Source organism: Meriones unguiculatus, chromosome 7 (assembly GCF_030254825.1).
Source record: "Meriones unguiculatus strain TT.TT164.6M chromosome 7, Bangor_MerUng_6.1, whole genome shotgun sequence".
NCBI classification, from domain to species: domain Eukaryota; kingdom Metazoa; phylum Chordata; class Mammalia; order Rodentia; family Muridae; genus Meriones; species Meriones unguiculatus.
The window spans coordinates 22,930,745-22,947,748 of NC_083355.1; the positions used below are offsets into that span (position 1 = coordinate 22,930,745).

Genomic DNA, 17,004 nt, shown 5'->3' on the forward strand with positions numbered 1-17,004 from the left:
AACCTGTTAGTTTTATAGATGAAGAACTAAAAGTTAAACTAATAAAATAATTTGCCCTTTCTAATGATAACACTATTGGAATAAATCTTGATTCCTATACTAGTGTTAGGTGGACTATTTACATTTTGAGACAACTGCCACAATTAGATTATATTACTATACTTCATGATCAAAGTCTCTTAACAACTGCAGACCCTGGGACAAATCCAAATCCAATCAGCTGCCTATTAATGTTTTTCTAGTTTTACTTTATGACAACCATGGTCATTTGTTACAAATTATGAGTCCTTTTCTTTTTTTCATACTTATTTATCTTACGTGCAAAGTTTCGCCTGTGTTATCTGTGTACAACACCCTTGCCTGGGGCCAGAGGAGGCCAGAAGATATTACTGGATCCACTGAAACTGGAGTTAACGATGGTTATAAGCTGACATGTGAGTACTGAGAAGGCAAACGAGGGTTCTTTGAGCCACCTCTCCAGCTCTGCCCTCCCTACTCCCTTTTTTAAGACAGTTCTTGGCTGGCCTAGAACTCACTATGCAGACCAGGCTGCCCTCACAGAATATGCATAGGCTGCCACCGCCTCCAGGTCTGGCACATTTTGGTCTCAACGGGCAAAAATATACATGTGCCATAAAATTTAGGTAAAAAATATTGAAAAATGCTGTCAGGATAGGTCAGTGTACTTGCCATGCAAACCAAATAACCTGAGTTTGATCCTCAGAGCCCACTGTAGAAGAGAACCAACTAAAAATTGTCCTCTGAACTCTACATGTACACAATGGTACATATGCATTTGTACTAATATAATGATGATGATGATAATAATTTACAAAAATAATTCAGAAGTACAAATCATTTAATCATAAAGCTTCTACATTCATAAATAGATAAAAATAGTGAGAAGAACACTAAAAATAGTTGCAAGCAATTTGGAATTTATCATACTGACATTGTAACATGAAATACTAGACCTGCAAGCTAAGGATGTAGCTTACTTGGGAAAGTACATGCCTAAGACCTTGGATTTGTTTTATATAAGCCCTGGCTGGGCTGGAACCTACGTAGAACAGGCTAACCCTAAAACTGCCTATGTCTCACAAGTGTTCAGATTAAAGACACATATCACCATGCCAAGAAAAACCCTGGGTTTGCATCCAGTCCTTAGAAACATATAAACCAAGTATGGTAGAAAAATTAAAGGCTGTCATTAGCTACAGAGTTTTAAAACAGCTTGGGCTATATGAAACCCTGTCTTAAAACGAAACAAAACCCTCCAGGTTTATGATTCTGTTCACTACTAGCATAAAAAAAAAATCCAACCCAAGGTCTCAAATGCATTAGGCAAGTACTCCATAACTTAGCTATACCCCCAGTACAGGCAGGGATTCTTTATATAGAGGGCAGACTTCAAGAAATCTCTTACATTTACCAAATTGTGTACTTTTTTATTTTTGAGAGAAAGAACGTGTGTGTGTGTGTGTGTGTGTGTGTGTGTGTGTGTGTGTGGTGTGTGTGTGCATGCACACACATAAAAACATAGGTGGACAAAGATACTCTGGCTCATAGGTACACATTCTGTGTGAAGGCTAAAGACTGACTTCAGGTCTTCTTCCTTTTCTAGCTTTTTGAGACAGGTCTCACTAAACTTAGAGCTTACTCTTTCGGCTGGCCAGTGATTCCCAGTGATCCACCTGTCTCTGCCTTGCACAGTGCAGCATCAGAGACATGCACTGGATAACCTCAGCTTTTCCTTGGTACTCAGATCCTCATGTAAGCACTTTACCCACTGAGATATCTCCTCAGCCCCTTCACATTTCTTTTTTCTTTTCTTCTTCCTTTGCGGTGCGGGTAGAAGGGTGGGGGACAGGATGAGGTCATTAGCATTGTCACAGCTCCAATAAAATTTTGAAAATACTCCATAGTTCCATTAAAGATTGCATTAAAGGAGTACCTTGGAGTAGACCTGATAACTTAAAAGACAGAGAATGGAGAGATGGCGTAGAGCATTGGTTGCTCCACCAGAGGACCAGGAATTCAGATCCAAAACTCACATTGTCTTTACTGTGGTTTGTATTGTTTACTCATATCTGTGATTTTTCTTAGAAAGAGCTAAAAGATGGCTCAGCTGTTGAGTGCTGTTTTTCTTTAATTGTATATATCTATGTAATGATATATATGACTGATTAAAAATGTACTTGGAGGCCAGAAAAGGTTATCAGATCTCCCTGGAGCTGGAGTTACAGGTGGTTATAAACTGCCTGATGAAGGTTTTGGAAACTGATTTCATATCCTCTACAAGACCGGTATTCACTCTCCTGGTCCCTGAAAAACAATTTTTAAAAGGATGTATAAACCAGGCATGCTGGTTCACACCTGTAATCCCAATACTCAAGAAACTGAGACAGGAAGACAATGGCTTTAGGCTGGCCTGGACTACACTATGTGAACTTGTCTCAAAAGTAAAAGAAACAAAAGAACACATTCTAAAACATACACTTTTAGGTGGTTTCATAATTTTTATGACCAGCACAAACTATACACAAACATAAATAATGTAGTTCATTATATACCTGTAACAGCAGTCACACACAACCTATTTAGCTACACGGTGTGTGACTAGGGGATGGGCTCAAATTAAGACCACATAAATTTTTACTGTTTCTTAAAATCAATCTCAAACTACCATGAGCCAGGTGTGGTGGTGCATGCCTTTAATCCCAGCACTTATGGAGGGAAGCAGAGGCAGGAAGATCAATGAGTTCAAGGTTCAAGGACAGCCTGATCTACAAAGTGAGTCCAGGATAGCCAAGGCTACACAAAGAAACCCTGTCTTTAAAAAAAAAAAAAAAAAAACTTACCATGAAAATCCTCTGACTAAGCAATTTTGCCTAAGATGCTGTATTTTAACTCACAGGTAAAGAATTTTTAGAGGGCTGAAGACATGGCTCAGCTGTTAAGAGCACTAGCTGCTCTTTGAGAGGAACCAGATTTGATTCCCAGATACCATATATCTGTAATCCCAGTTCTAGGGGATCTGATGGAATTGGGATTCTTCTAACTCCAAGTTCAAGGCCAGCCTGGTCTACACAGTGAATTCCAGGATGGCCAGGTCTACACAAAGAGAAATCCTGTCTCCAAAAAACCAAACACACAGAAAGATTAAGTCTTCTATAGATTAGCCTTGGTTGGCCTCAAATCTACTATGCAGACTAAACTGGCCTTGACCCTGTGATCCTCTTAGCTCAGCCTCTAGTTGTGATTATAGGAATAACACCATACCTAGCTTAACTGTTAATATATATTTTATGTCAACTGCAGGTGTCACTTTGTTTTTTTCTTGTTAATTGTGTGTGTGTGTAGCATGCATGCAGAGGTCAAAGTAAAATTCCTAGGAGTTGTCTCTACTGTCGCCTGTGGGATCTAGGTTGTCAATTCTGAACAAAAACACCTCCACCTACTAAGCCATGTAGACAACCCCACCTTTATATGAAGCTCACCAAGGTCAATGGGATGACTGACCACCAAGTCCAAATGATTTGCCGGTCTGCTTTCCTGGCGCTGGGGCCTCATGTGCACATCACCATGCATGTTTTGTTATTGTTGTTGGGCTCCCTTTCCCCCACCATGGGTTTTAGGCGTTTAATTTATGTCCTCACATTTGTTCAACACAAACTTTAATGACTGAGCTACCTCCCAGCTACCAAGCAAAGGTCCTGATTCAGATTACTCACAGATTAAGAAAAAAAGAAGAAGAAGAAGAAAAGAAAAGGAAGGCAAGCTTAGGGGCTCTAAAGAAGACTAAGCAGTTAACAACAGAGGATTTGGATTTGATTCCAAAACCCATTGTGTGGCTCACAACCATTTATAACTGTCTACAAATGTCCAGTTTTAAGCCCTTTATCAGCAATGGATACATATGGTGCTGACATATATTCAAGCAAAATATCAATACATATTAGGTAAAAATAAAATAAATGCGTTTACATACACACATACACACACATCTGTAGAGCCAGAGAAATGGCTCAGTGGTTAAGAACACTCATCTTGTAGCAGAACTGAGTTCAAATCCCAGCACTCACACAGTGGCTCTCATAACCACTTATACTTTCAGTTCCAGGGGATTTGAGGTCAACCTGTCAAAAAATTCACACAGGCATAACTACACATGGTGGTGTATCATGTTAATCCTAGCACTTGGAAGGTAGAGGAAAGAAGAGAATGAGTTCAATGTCATCTGTAGCTATATAGCAAGCTTGACGCTGCTCTGGCTACATAAGACTATAGCCTAAAAAGTTCACACAAGCAAACAAGCTAAGAAAGGAAAAGTAAAATGGTGTTACGGTAGCATACACCTATAATAGTGTTATTTGGGAGGCTGTTGAGCAAAGAGGTTCTCAAGAAATTGGAAACCAGCCTGAGCTACATAATAAGAATCTGTCTCAAAACATAAAATATGAGCTGGAGAGATAGCCAAGCACTTAAGAGCACATAATGTTCTTCCAGAGGACCTGATTTTGGATCTCAGCAACCACAGTAAGTGGCTTACAACCACCTGCAACCAGCTGTAGGAGATCCTGCCTGGTCTATATACAAGTTCCAGAACAGCCAGGACTTGAGAGACCTTGTCTGTAAAAGTAAATAAATACATACAAAAACAGAAACTGTATGTTTCAATAAATAGGAGCACTTGAAGCTCTTGCAACAGATCTTTGTTCAATCCCCAGAACCCACATGGCTGCTTACAACCACTAATAAACTCCACTTTCTGAGCATCCAGTGCCTCTTCTGACCTTCATGCAGGCAAAAACATTTATACACATAATAACAAATAAATCTTTTTTTAAAAAAATGTAAAACAGCATTCTGGAGTCAGAAGCAGGCAGATATCTGGTTTAAGGCTAGATACCTGGTCTACATAGAGATTTGCAGGGGAACCAGGGCTACAAGAAGACTTTGTAAATCAAAAGTAAATAAATGTTGGGTACGGTGGCTCATACCCTTAATCCCTGCACTCAGGAGGCAAAAGCAGGTAAATCTGAGTTTGAAGCCAGCCTCATCTACAGAATGAGTTACAGAACTGTCAGTGCTACATAGAAACCCTGCCCACCCCAACCACTACAAAAAAAAAAAAAAAAAAAAAAAAAGGAGATGAAAAAAATAGCTCCATGGTTAAAAGGAGATGGAAAAATGGATCCATGGTTAAAAGAACTGATTGTTCTTGCAGACACATTGCACACATTCTAATAAAACCTCATACTCATGAGATTAAACAAATTTCTGCTATTACCTTTGTCCTTCTTGAAATCCAGTGCATCTTGTTTGTCTGTGACAATTTCTTTCATGTTAACAACACTTCGGTGGACTAACTGACGAAGAATCTTGATCTCCCTGATGGCTGTGATTGGGAAGCCTTCTTTCTCATTGTCTAGACGAACCTTCTTCAGAGCTACTAGTTCTCCTGGGGAGGAGGAGGTTGTGAGTAAAAGGTGCAAACTATCACTGTAATCAACTTGCATTTCTTAGTAATAAACTAACATTACATGTCCTCACCTTACAGACTTAAGCATTTAAAAAAAACAAAAACATAAAATGTGTTTCCCCTCCTTTTTTTAGGGGGCTGAGATAGAACTTACAACCTATGCTAAGCATGCCTTCTACCATTGGGTTACACAACCAGCCCTATTCCTATGTTCTCAAATTTTCAAATAGATTCATGCTGATATATAATCTCATTCTTAAGCTGGGCATTGTGGTGCACGCTTTTAATCCTAGCCCTCATGGAGGCAGAGGCAGGCAGATCTCTATGTGTTTTGAGGCTAGCCTGATTTACAAAGTAAGTCCAGGACAGTCAAGGCTACACAGAGAAACTTAGTCTCAAAAATCCAGATAGGTAGATAGGCAGGTGGGCAGGAGGTAGGTAGAAAGGAGTTAAGTAAGTAAGTAAATAAATTCCTTCTTTTCCTCCCTGGCTTACTCATTTCTGAAACAGGGTCTTGCTAAGTAGACTGAGCTGTCTCTAACTTGCTATGTTCCTTCCTCTGCCCACCTAGTGAACTCACAGAGTAGAATGAGAGTTTATAGATTCCTTGCAAGTTGTCCTCTGACTTCCCAAAGTGTACATGACACAAATATGCCCAGAGACAGAACAGACAAATACATTTGTACTCAATAAATCAATAAAATACAATACTCTCCATCGCCCCACCAAAATTGCAGCGAGCAATGAAAAGTTTGTAATAGATAACAAAGAGGACTAGGATTATATTAGAGCCTTTTTGACAGTGCTAGAATAAGCTGTAGGTTCAATTCCCAGCATTAACACACAATATAAAACCCACCATCAAGTCAAAAAAATAAATATTTAAAATATAACAAAAAGTAGAGGATTTAAGCTTTGAGATTATAATGCTAAAATCAAATCCAGGACTTCACAAATGTACCCAAGCAGTCTACCACTGAACTATATCCCTAGTACAAAAAGGAAAGCTTTAATACAATACTACCATACAGTCAACTCAGTGGTCATTCAAGAAATCATACAACTGCAGACTAAAAACAGGTGGCAGATGATACTGTACATGTTTAGACCTTGTTTTGTCATTAATTCGTGAATGATACAAATGTTTATTCAGAATTTGCCTTATTAGTACTATAAATATTCTAGAGATGATATAAACTACAGAGGAGGATGGACATAGGATACATTTAAGGGAATTGGTGACCAAACTATTCTTTTGAAGCATTTTAATCTAATGAATAGTAATAAAAGAACAAATTAAAGCTTATAACTTACTTTAGTATTATTAAGCTTCTGACATCAAGAATTTTATTAAAATACCTGTGTCTTTGTCCTTGGCTTTATATACTTGGCCATAGGTTCCCTCTCCAATAATCCCAATAATGTCAAACTTGTCCACACAGCGCTTCCCCCAATCACTTTCTGTTTGTCTTCTTTCTCCATAACGAGGACAACAAATTCTAAAAAGAACCCAGTAAAACAGTTACTTTTTGCCACTAAGTGACTGGCTTTTTAATAAAATTTAAATTGAAATGGCAGAAATGAGATAATAAAAAGTATCTACCAATGGCTATTAAGGCATTCTGGCTTCGAAAGGTACAAGATGCTGGTGGGATATATGAGTGCTCACTGAACACATGGACTGCTTTTTAAAAAAGAAATATGGTTAGGGCTGGGCATGTGGAGTTTGCAATTTTGTTTTTTTTGTTGGTATGGAACGCATACACTTCCGTGTATTTTTACAGTAAAATGCATTAAAAAAATCTTTCACAAAAATATGGAACGCTTCACGAATTTGCGTGTCATCCTTGCGCAGGGGCCATGCTAATCTTCTCTGTATCGCTCCAATTTTAGTATATGTGCTGCCAAAGTGAGCACTTGTTTTGTTTTTTTAAAACAGGGTCCTACGATGGAGCTAGTTGATCTCAAACTCACATTATATACCAGTCTTTAAGCTAAGAGATCAACCTGCTTCTGCCTCCCAAGTGTTGGGATTAAAGGCATGCAATGTTGGTTAAGTTCCAGGCTAGGCAAGAATACATAGTAAGACCCTGTTTCAACACCTAATTATCTATGGTGGTTTGAATGAGAATGGCTCCCATAGGCTCATATGGTTAGTTTGATGGTTAGTCATTAGGGAATGGAGCTCTTTGATAGGATTAGGAGATGAGGCCTTGTTGAAAGAAGTATGTCACTGAAGGAAAGGCTTTGATGTTTCAAAGGCCCAGTGTTGCTCCCACTATCTGCCTATGGAACATAGCTCTTAGCTACTGTTCCAGTGCCTGCTTGCATGCTGTCATGATCGCTGCCATGGTAATGAACTAAATCTTTGAAACTATAAGAAAGCCCCCAATTAAATGTTTTGTTTCATAAGAGTTACCCAGGTAATGGTATCTCTTCATTTAATAAGACAAGTAAGTATCTGTAGGAACAGATGACCATCCTTCCAAAGAAGGCTTTTTTCCCATAAAATTTAAATAAAAGATGTATTTGTTGGCTCTCACTTCTGAGTTGTAGAAAATATACACAATTTACATCTAAAACAAAATACTCTTAGATTAGAAAAGATCCCTAAGGTGCTGGTGAGATGGCACAGCAGTTAAGAGCCATGAACCAGAGTTCAATTCCCAACACCTACATGGGGTGGCGAACAACTGACTCTAACTGCAGTGCCAGGGGATCCAGCACCCTCTTTTGGTCTCCTGGGACACAAGGCATGCATGTAAAGTACAGACATGCATAATGTTAAGTTTACACACCCCTGTAAAACTTACTTTGGTCTCTTTTTATATGGTTGTTGAGGTGGTGTAATCGCCTTTGGCTCTGGAGAATCTGGGGGAGATGGATCTCCACCCGGTAGCTCAGGAGGAAGAGGCAAGTCTGTGAGTAAGTGGCGGGTCCTCTGCTCCTTCTCTTTCTTTGCAGGCTTTGAAGGAAGCATTTCTTTTGGACTAAATAAAGATGAAAATAAAAAGATTATCCAGAGACTATACAAATAAAACCTTCAAAAATTTTAATGCCTGCCTATTAAAAAGATTACTAAAAAGTTACTTATGCGAGCTAGTGGTTCAATAGTTAAGACACTGGTGGTTCTTTTAGAGGACTGGGGCTCAATTTCCATCACACATTTGACAGCTCACAACCGTCTGTAACTCCGGTCCCAAGGAATCCCACCCCCTACCCAACCCCCCCCCTTTTGTTTTTCAAGACAGGGTTTCTCTGTGTAGCCTTGTCTGTCCTGGAGTTGTTTTGTATAGAACAGGCTGGCCTCAAACTCACAGAGATCTGCCTGCCTCTGCCTCTCAAGCGCCAGGTTTAAGGTGTGCAACCACACCTGGCTTACTTGCCCTCTTTTGACCTCTGTGGGCAACAGGCACACACATGGTGCACGTACATAAATGTAAGCAAAACACTCATACCCATAAAATAATAAATCTAAAAAAAGGTTACAATATGAATGTACTTAAAATTAGTATTTGGGGTGTACTTTTAATTTAAACTTAATCTTTAAAAAATTTTTAATGTGTGTCTCTGCACTACATGCATACAATGACTGTAAAGGCCAGAAGTGGGCATCACAGCTTGGGACTGTTGTTACAGATGTGTGTGAACTGCTATGTGAGTGCTGAGACTTGAACTCAGGTCCGCTAGAGGAACAATCAGTGCTCTAAACCACTGAACCATCTCTCCAGCTCATCATGGTAAAATTTTTGCCTAGCAGGTGTCTGACCCTCAATTAAATACTCAATACCTGGTGAGGAAGGGTAGAAAGGATGCAAACTTGCTAAGGTATAGTGAGGAGGATCAGGAATTACAAGAGGCCAGCCTCAACTACACAGCAAGTTTTAAAGCCAGTAACTTTATGTGATACTGTTTCAAAAATTAAAACAATACAAAAACTCTCCTTAATGGCACATCTGAAACTCTAATTTGAGATAAAATAAAATGTACAAAGTGAGTTTGAAAAGTCATAGCTTATGAATGAAGCTCATACAATTCACGAAACTTTGTAACAAAAAACTTAAATGAAAAGAGGTCACTAATACTACTTAGAATACCAGAAAGATACACTCAAGAAGTGAGAGGCAGATGGATCTCTCTGAGTTCCAGACTAGCTTGGTCTAGAGTGAGTCTAAGATAGCCAAGTATATACAGAGAAACCTTGTCTTAAAAAAAAAAAAAAGACTTAAAAGAACTTAGGAACAAGAAACACTATAAATCCAGTGTTTAACAGCTAAGTTCGAAATCAAAATTGAAAAAATATGTGTAAATATTTTCCCTGTTTAGGAACAGGCTACAATGATCTGTGACTGACCACACAAAATGCAAACTGTCAAACTAAAAAGGTAAGAAAGTTCGAACGGCAATTTCAGACTTATTAAAGCCTTGAAGGTCTCACAATAACCAGCAAATTACAGTAGTCAATATGAAAATAGAATTAGTTTTTAGAAATCAGAAAAGTAGTCAAATTTTGTTTTTTTTTTTTTTCACTTTTTTCAGTCAAGGTCTCACTCACTATGTACTTCTGCATGGCCTGAAATTCACAGAAATCCTCCTACCCTGGCCTCTTCTTTAGTGAGAATAAACACGTGCAAAAGCCTGGTTAAAACCAAAATTAAAAATAGATTTATTTTAAAATGGTATGTGTACTCCTGCACATGTCTGTATGTATGTAGTATATATGTATGTGAGTATGTGCATGTGAGAGTGGACAAGCAGGCAAAGTATCAGATTCCCTGGAGCTAGAGTTAAAAGGGATTGTGACCCACTAGACATGAGTGCTAGGACTGAACTTAGGTGTTCTGCAAGAGCAGCAAACACCTCCAACTACTGACTTCTATAGCCATCCTAAAATTTTTTTTTATTCATACGAGTACTCTGCCTACATATGTATGTCTGTGTACCACATCCATGCCTGTAGCCCGAGGGAGTGGTAAGCCTCCATGTGAGTGCTGAAAATTAAAATTAGGTGACCTACTTCGCAAGAACAAGTGCTCTTTTTAAGCACTGAGTCTACTCTCTTAAAACACTCAACTTTTTTTTTTTCCAGGAGGGGGCGATAAGACAGTGTTTCTGTGTGGCCTTGGCTGTCTAGGCACTCACTCAGACTGGCCTCCAACTCACAGGGATCCAACTGCCTCTGTCTTCCAAGTGCTGGAATTAATGGGATACTCTACCACTGGCTAGCCCCTCAAATTCTTTAAAAAACATTTTTCAAACCAATTTCTTTATAACCAACAGAAGGATTTTGTGCTGCACATGTCATCAGAAATGATAAGAATTTATTTATTATTTTGTGGGGACAGGTTTTCTCTGTGTAGCCTTGGCTATCCTGGACCACTTTGTAGACTAGGCTGGCCCCAAACTCACACAGATCTGCCTGCCTCTGCCTTTTTGAGTGCTGGGATCACAGGTATGTGCCACCACAGCCAGTGATAAAGGCTTCTTATAGGCAGCAATTCACACTTACAAATTAGCCAAGGTAGTCTTTGGTATTATCTTTTCATAGTATCAGAAGATACAAAGTATCTAAAAATTCTAACCACTCCTACAAGGTCTCCCAATATTTGATGCCTTACAGAAATACTTCTTAGAATCTTAAGAACTGATCTATCCCTTATAATATTACTTTAAAGAAGACTGCTAAAGCCTGCGCTGGTACCATATGCCTTTCATCCAAGCACTCCAGAGGCAGTTGCAGATAGAACTCTGTGAGTTCAAGGACAGCCTGGCCTACATAATGAGTTCCAAAACTATGTATAGGAACCTTGTCTCAAAACAACAACGAAGTCATAAACCCCCACAAGAACATGATTCTAAGAGGTAATGCTTCTAATTGTTACCATTTTAATCCCTTCAAAATGAGACAGAGTAAGGACTCTACTCAGTTTGTACCATGCGAAGCACAACTGAGAAGTCGATGAAGTACAATAACCTTAACCTCCCTATTTAAATACTCCTACTAAAGATCTGCACTCAGATTTTTCTACCAAAGAAGGGTTTTTGATTTTGTTTGTTTGTTCTTAAGATAGGTATTCTCTGTGTAGACCAGGCTGGCCTCGAAATTACAGAGATCAGGCTGCCTCTGCCTAGAAAGAACTGGGATTAAAGGCATGCACCACCACAATCTGACCCAAAGACAGTTTATTAATGAAAACTGAGACAGAATGGGAATATAAGCCTTTAAAGTTTCTTTAACTTTTAAATAAGCTAAGGAAAATTATAGAAATACTGTCAAATATTCACTATAAATCTCAATTGTCAGGAATTAAAAGAGTTTCTTCAGTTGGGCACTGGTGGTTCATGCCTTTAATCCTAGCACTCAGGAGGCAGAGGCAGGAGAAGTTCTGTGAGTTGGAAGCCAGCCTGATCTACAGAGCAAGTTCCAGGACAGCCAGGGCTACACAGAGAAACCTGGTCTCAGAAAAAAAAAAAAAGAAGAAGAAGAAGAAGAAGAAGAAGAAGAAGAAGAAGAAGAAGAAGAAGAAGAAGAAGAAGAAAGATGTTCTTAGTTCTATTAACTAAAGGAAAAAGAAAACTCAAAGTATCTGAACTGTCTCACAACTATCACTTAGGTCTATTGTTTTACATTTAGTCTTTTTCCTCAAAGATTTACTTCATGGCTTCAAATATAGTTTATTACCATTGAAAAATATCCATTCTGCCAGGCATGGTTGCATATACCTTTAATCCCAACACTCCAGAGGCAGAGGCAGAAGGATCTTTGTGAGTATAAGGCAAGGATAGTCTACATAGGGAGTTCTAAGACAGGCAGGACTACACAAAAATAGACCTGGGAAAGGGGGGGGAAAAAAAAAAAAAGACATCATTCTACAGGAATATTCTATTTTAAGGAAGTGTTTAAGAAGGAATGAGTCTTTAATAGGTCATGTTCTATCAGTTCAGGCCAAACCAATTTGAAGAGGTCAAAATCTTGGTTCAATAAATTTTAATAGATTAAAAACCTTGAAAATATGGGAAGGCTACATAGAAAAACCCTGTCTGGGGAATGGAGGGGAGTTAACAAGGGGAGAAAGAGGGAAGAGAAGGGGAGGGGAGAAAAGAAAAAGAAAGAAAAAAGAAAAGAAAGCAAGAAGTAAATAGAATGACCATCCATAAAATCCAATGCTTAACTAACATTTCAGCTTTCACTGTAAGGCACTAACTGTGCCAAATATGCAGAGCCTGACATAAAGAAAGAGCTATTATATAGCAAAATAATTACCAGGAAATACTGATGTACATATACACTTTGTCTTCATTTCTAATAGTTCCTGGTTTCTCACTCACACTTTTTTACAGGTTCACATGTAATGATTAGGTTGCCTTAACTCTGTGTTGACTCCTACCCAATCTTGAAATTTACCCAAGTTACAATCTTGAAATTTCTGCTGATGAAATTTAAATTAACCTGTAAGTACAATGTAAACATTTCTTGCCTAACTTGTTGGCACACCCCTTTAATCAAAGCACACAAGAGGCAGAAGCAAGTGGATCCACAACCAAACTTCAGGCCAATCAGGCACTACATCCTTTATTGTTGTTGTTATTGTTTTAGAGACAGGGTTTCACTATATTGTAATGACTGTCCTGGAACTCAGGATGTAGACCAAACGACCTTGAAATCAGAGATCTGCCTGCCTCTGCCTCTCAAGTGCTGAAATTAAAGGCCTGTGTACTCAGCTATATGTTTTGTTTTGTTTAAGATAGTTTCTCATCCCGTATCCCTTGAAGGCTTGGAATACAGACTAGGCTGGCATCACACTTCCTGTGATACTCCTGTTTTAAGACTACTGAGTACTGGGAATAGAGGCATGTGCCATCACAGCTAGAGTGTCTCTTGGATGGGGGAAAAGAAATCCCAGTTCTCAGGCTATGAAGTAAGAGAAATTCCAAGTGTTCAAGGTCAGATAGGGTTACACAGTAAACTCCAGCTTGATCTGGTCTACTAGTATATTGGAGGCCAACCAAAAAGCTACACAGTGAGGCCAACCCTGTCTCAAAAATAAATAATGAAAAAAAAAAACACAAACAAACAAAAAAACCCTGCAAATAAGGGGCTGAAAAGATAGATTAGCAGTTTAAAGCGCTTGTGGAGAATTGGCTCACAACCATCAACTCTAGCTCTAGGAAGATCTGACACCAAAGGACTCCTAGGGCACCTATACTCATGTACATACTCATGTACAATACGTGGCCACATATACACATATAATAAAAAACTAAATCTTTAAAATAAAAATGTTTTTTGACCCCAGCTGTTGTGTCATACACCTCAGAGGCAGAGGCAGGAGGATCTCTGTGAGTTTGAGTCCAGCCTGGTCTACAGAGTGAGTTCCAGGACAGCCAGGGTTACACAGAGAAACGCTGTCTCAAAAACCTAAAACAAAAGCTTTTGAATTATCATTAACAAAATTCATTTTCTCTGTCACTAGTATAAGCTTTATGTTATCAGAATGCTATTTTTTTCTAAGTATTTCAACTATTTTATTATTTTGTGTGTATGGGTGTATTCATGTTTATATGCCAAGTTCATGTGGTGCCTGCAGAGGTTAAATCCCCTGGGACTGGAGTAACAGTTATAAACTACTATGTGGGTGTTTGTAGGCATAAGGTTATTGTGTAATTCAAATGCTGATTTCTGCACCCCACCCCATATTGGGTTGTAATCCTTGTTCTGAGAATCTCCCATCTCAAAGTTGTATCAACATTGCTCCCCAGTTGTTCCCTGATATGCCAAAAAAGTAGCTAACAGCCAATCAATGGGCAGGGGAGTGAATAAGGCTGGACTTCCTACCAGCAAGGGAAAAACAGGGAAATGAATGAACCATGGGCAAGGGTACAAGAGACACAGGGGGAGAAAGCTGGAACAGAGAAGGCTACAAAGCACAAGTATCTTTGGGATGCACAGCTGGGAGGAAAACAGATAAGCTTACAGGGCTAAGAATAGAGTAATAACTGCTCAGTTATTGTGTTTTGAAGCTTATTATTAAACAAATATAAAAGAGTTCAATTATTTGTGTGATAGCCAGATTAAGAGAGAACCTGAGAAACAAACAGTTTTATAATAACTGTAACTGGGAAATTGAACATTGGCCCTTTGAAAGACTAGCCAGTGCTCTGTACCAGTAAGGCATTGCTCCAGCCTCCCAACTGTCTTTATAACTATATGCCCATTCATTTCACTGAATCCTGACCCTGATTCCTTGAGCAAATTTAACTGCTCATTTATTCAAACAACCAAAATTAAAAGGGCATCGTGATTTACATCTATAATCCCAGCTTTTGGGAGACTAAGAAAAAAGTTTGTAGAGTTCTAGGCCAGTCCTCAAACACTAAGCAATGCCTCTATACCAGCCTTTTGAATGTTGGGTTGTCAAGTGACCACCAAGCCCAATTTAAAGGTCTCAGTCAGGATGTGTCTGTCTCTATCTTTTCTGTCTCTTGTACTGTTATGTATGTAGTATGTGTACTTGCTAGTGAAGGTCTCTACATATGTGCACAAGGTGTGCGTGTGGAAGCCAGAGATAATCATTAAAGGTCTGTCTTCGCTTGTTCTCAAAAAAAAAAAAAAAAAAAAAATTGAGACAGTTTTTTTGGATTTTTGTGTTTGTTGTTTTCAGAGATAGGGTTTCAGAGGACTGGCTGCCCTAGACTTCTTTTGTAGACCACGCTGGCTTCTAACTCTCAATGACTCTCCTACCTCTGACTCCAGAGCACTGAGACAGTATTTCTCAATGAATCTTAATCTCATCTATTTACAGTCTTGCTGGCAATGAGCTACCGAGACGAATCTATTATCTCTTTTCTGTCTCAAAAAAAAAAATAGGCAAAATTTTCATTTTCATTTCCTACCTTTAATAATTTATAAATAGGAAACAACTAATTGTCAAACACTTAAAATAATGACACTGAGTGGGGTACAGCTTTTAAACCCAGTGCTCTGGAATTAGAAGCAGATAAATCCCAGCATTCTGGAGGCAGACTGATGAGCTCCAGGCCACCAAGGGATACACAGTGAGATCTTGTCGTCCCCCCCCCACAAAAAAAACACCAAAATACATAAATATTTAAAATTAAAAACAAGAGAACTGGCTTTGTGGTAAATATATCTAGTCTGAGCACATGGACAGCTAAAGAAGGAAGATGAATAAAGCCCAGGAGTTCAAGATCAGACTTGACAACAAAGCATGGGGTTACCTCAAAAACAAAACACTCTCCACTTCCTGTTACTTCCACCTACACTAGCACATTTTTAAGGTTCACAGAAGGTAGACTGAAAGAATATAGACCTTAAGAACTAAAAATAATAAACAGGACTGGAGGAAAAGTTCAGTAAGTAATGCATTTATTACCCAAAGAAGAGGACTTGAATTTGATACAAGACTCACATAAAAAATGGGCCCAGTGGCAGAGGCTTATAATCCCAGCACTGGGGAGAAGCTCAAAAAAGAAATTCAAAAGGCTGGAGAGATGGCTAAGTTATTAAAGGCACGTTATTCCAGAGTCCCAGAGTTTTATTCCCAGCACCTACATGGTGGCTTACAACCACCCATTCCAAGGAATTTGCCACCTTCTGAAGCACATACAAATATGCAGGCAAAACTCTTTTGTTAAAAATACCTTTGATAAAATACCTTTGTTTGTTTGAGATAGGGTTTCTCTGTGTCACCCTGGCTATCCTAGAACTCACTCTGTAGACCAGGCTGGCCTTGAACTCACAGAGATCTGCCTGCCTCTGCCTCCCAAGGGCAGAACAGGCAAGGCTATACTAAGAAATCCTGTCTAGAAAAACAAAACAAAAACAAAAACAAAAAAATACCACAGTTCATTACATAGACCTGGGGTCCTGGAGCTCACTATGTAAACCAAGCTGACCTCTAACTAAGGAGTTCTGTCTGCTTCTGTCTCCTAAGTGTTGATATTAAAGGCCTACACCCAGCTAGATAAAATATATTAAAAAAAAACCACGGTGAATGACTCTTAAGGAGCAACACCCAATGTTGACCCGAGGCTTCCATTTGCATACCTGCACTCACATACAGAATCATCACTCAAATTACTGGTATCGCCTAAAAAGTATTAAGGTTGAAAATTGTTTTGCAATTTAAGATAAGCAGTACTTGTTTTTTTTTTTTTAATTTACAATGACATTTACAAAAGAAAATACAACTCATCCCCTAGCAAATGGAGGGCAGGATCTCAACAGCAACAACAAAAACAGTAAGACTACACTCCAACCCATGTCCCCAACTAAAGCATATGTTTAGAGGTGTTGTTCAGCCAGTATAGTCAACAGATTTAAAATGTTTCATGAGTAATCAACACTCAAAATGTATCCATTAGAACGTAAGATCTTTTCATTATCCTATTGTGCGTTACAGTCTAATTAGTAGATTCCTCATACTGCTCTTATTTTACTATAGGATAAGTGTTGTTTTGGCTTGGTTTTTTGTTTTTTTTTTTTAAGGGGTGGCAAT

The 17,004-nt window shown here is 38.8% G+C and overlaps 1 protein-coding gene and 1 non-coding gene across 9 annotated transcripts in view; both read right to left on the reverse strand.

The window, feature by feature from the left end:
- Cdk12 (cyclin dependent kinase 12) overlaps positions 1-17,004 on the reverse strand; it is an 81,968-nt gene that overhangs the window by 54,585 nt on the left and 10,379 nt on the right. For all 8 annotated transcript variants that reach the window (XM_060386806.1, XM_021659885.2, XM_060386805.1 and 5 more), the window contains exons 3-5: positions 8,299-8,475; positions 6,845-6,984; positions 5,294-5,464 (exon numbers count right to left, since the gene is read on the reverse strand). In XM_060386806.1, the coding sequence (XP_060242789.1) occupies positions 5,294-5,464; positions 6,845-6,984; positions 8,299-8,475 (488 nt within the window). The remainder of the gene's footprint in view (positions 1-5,293; positions 5,465-6,844; positions 6,985-8,298; positions 8,476-17,004) is intronic.
- LOC132655717 (U6 spliceosomal RNA) lies at positions 7,296-7,402 on the reverse strand. Its single transcript, XR_009593501.1, has one exon. It is a non-coding gene; the product is annotated as a U6 spliceosomal RNA (small nuclear RNA).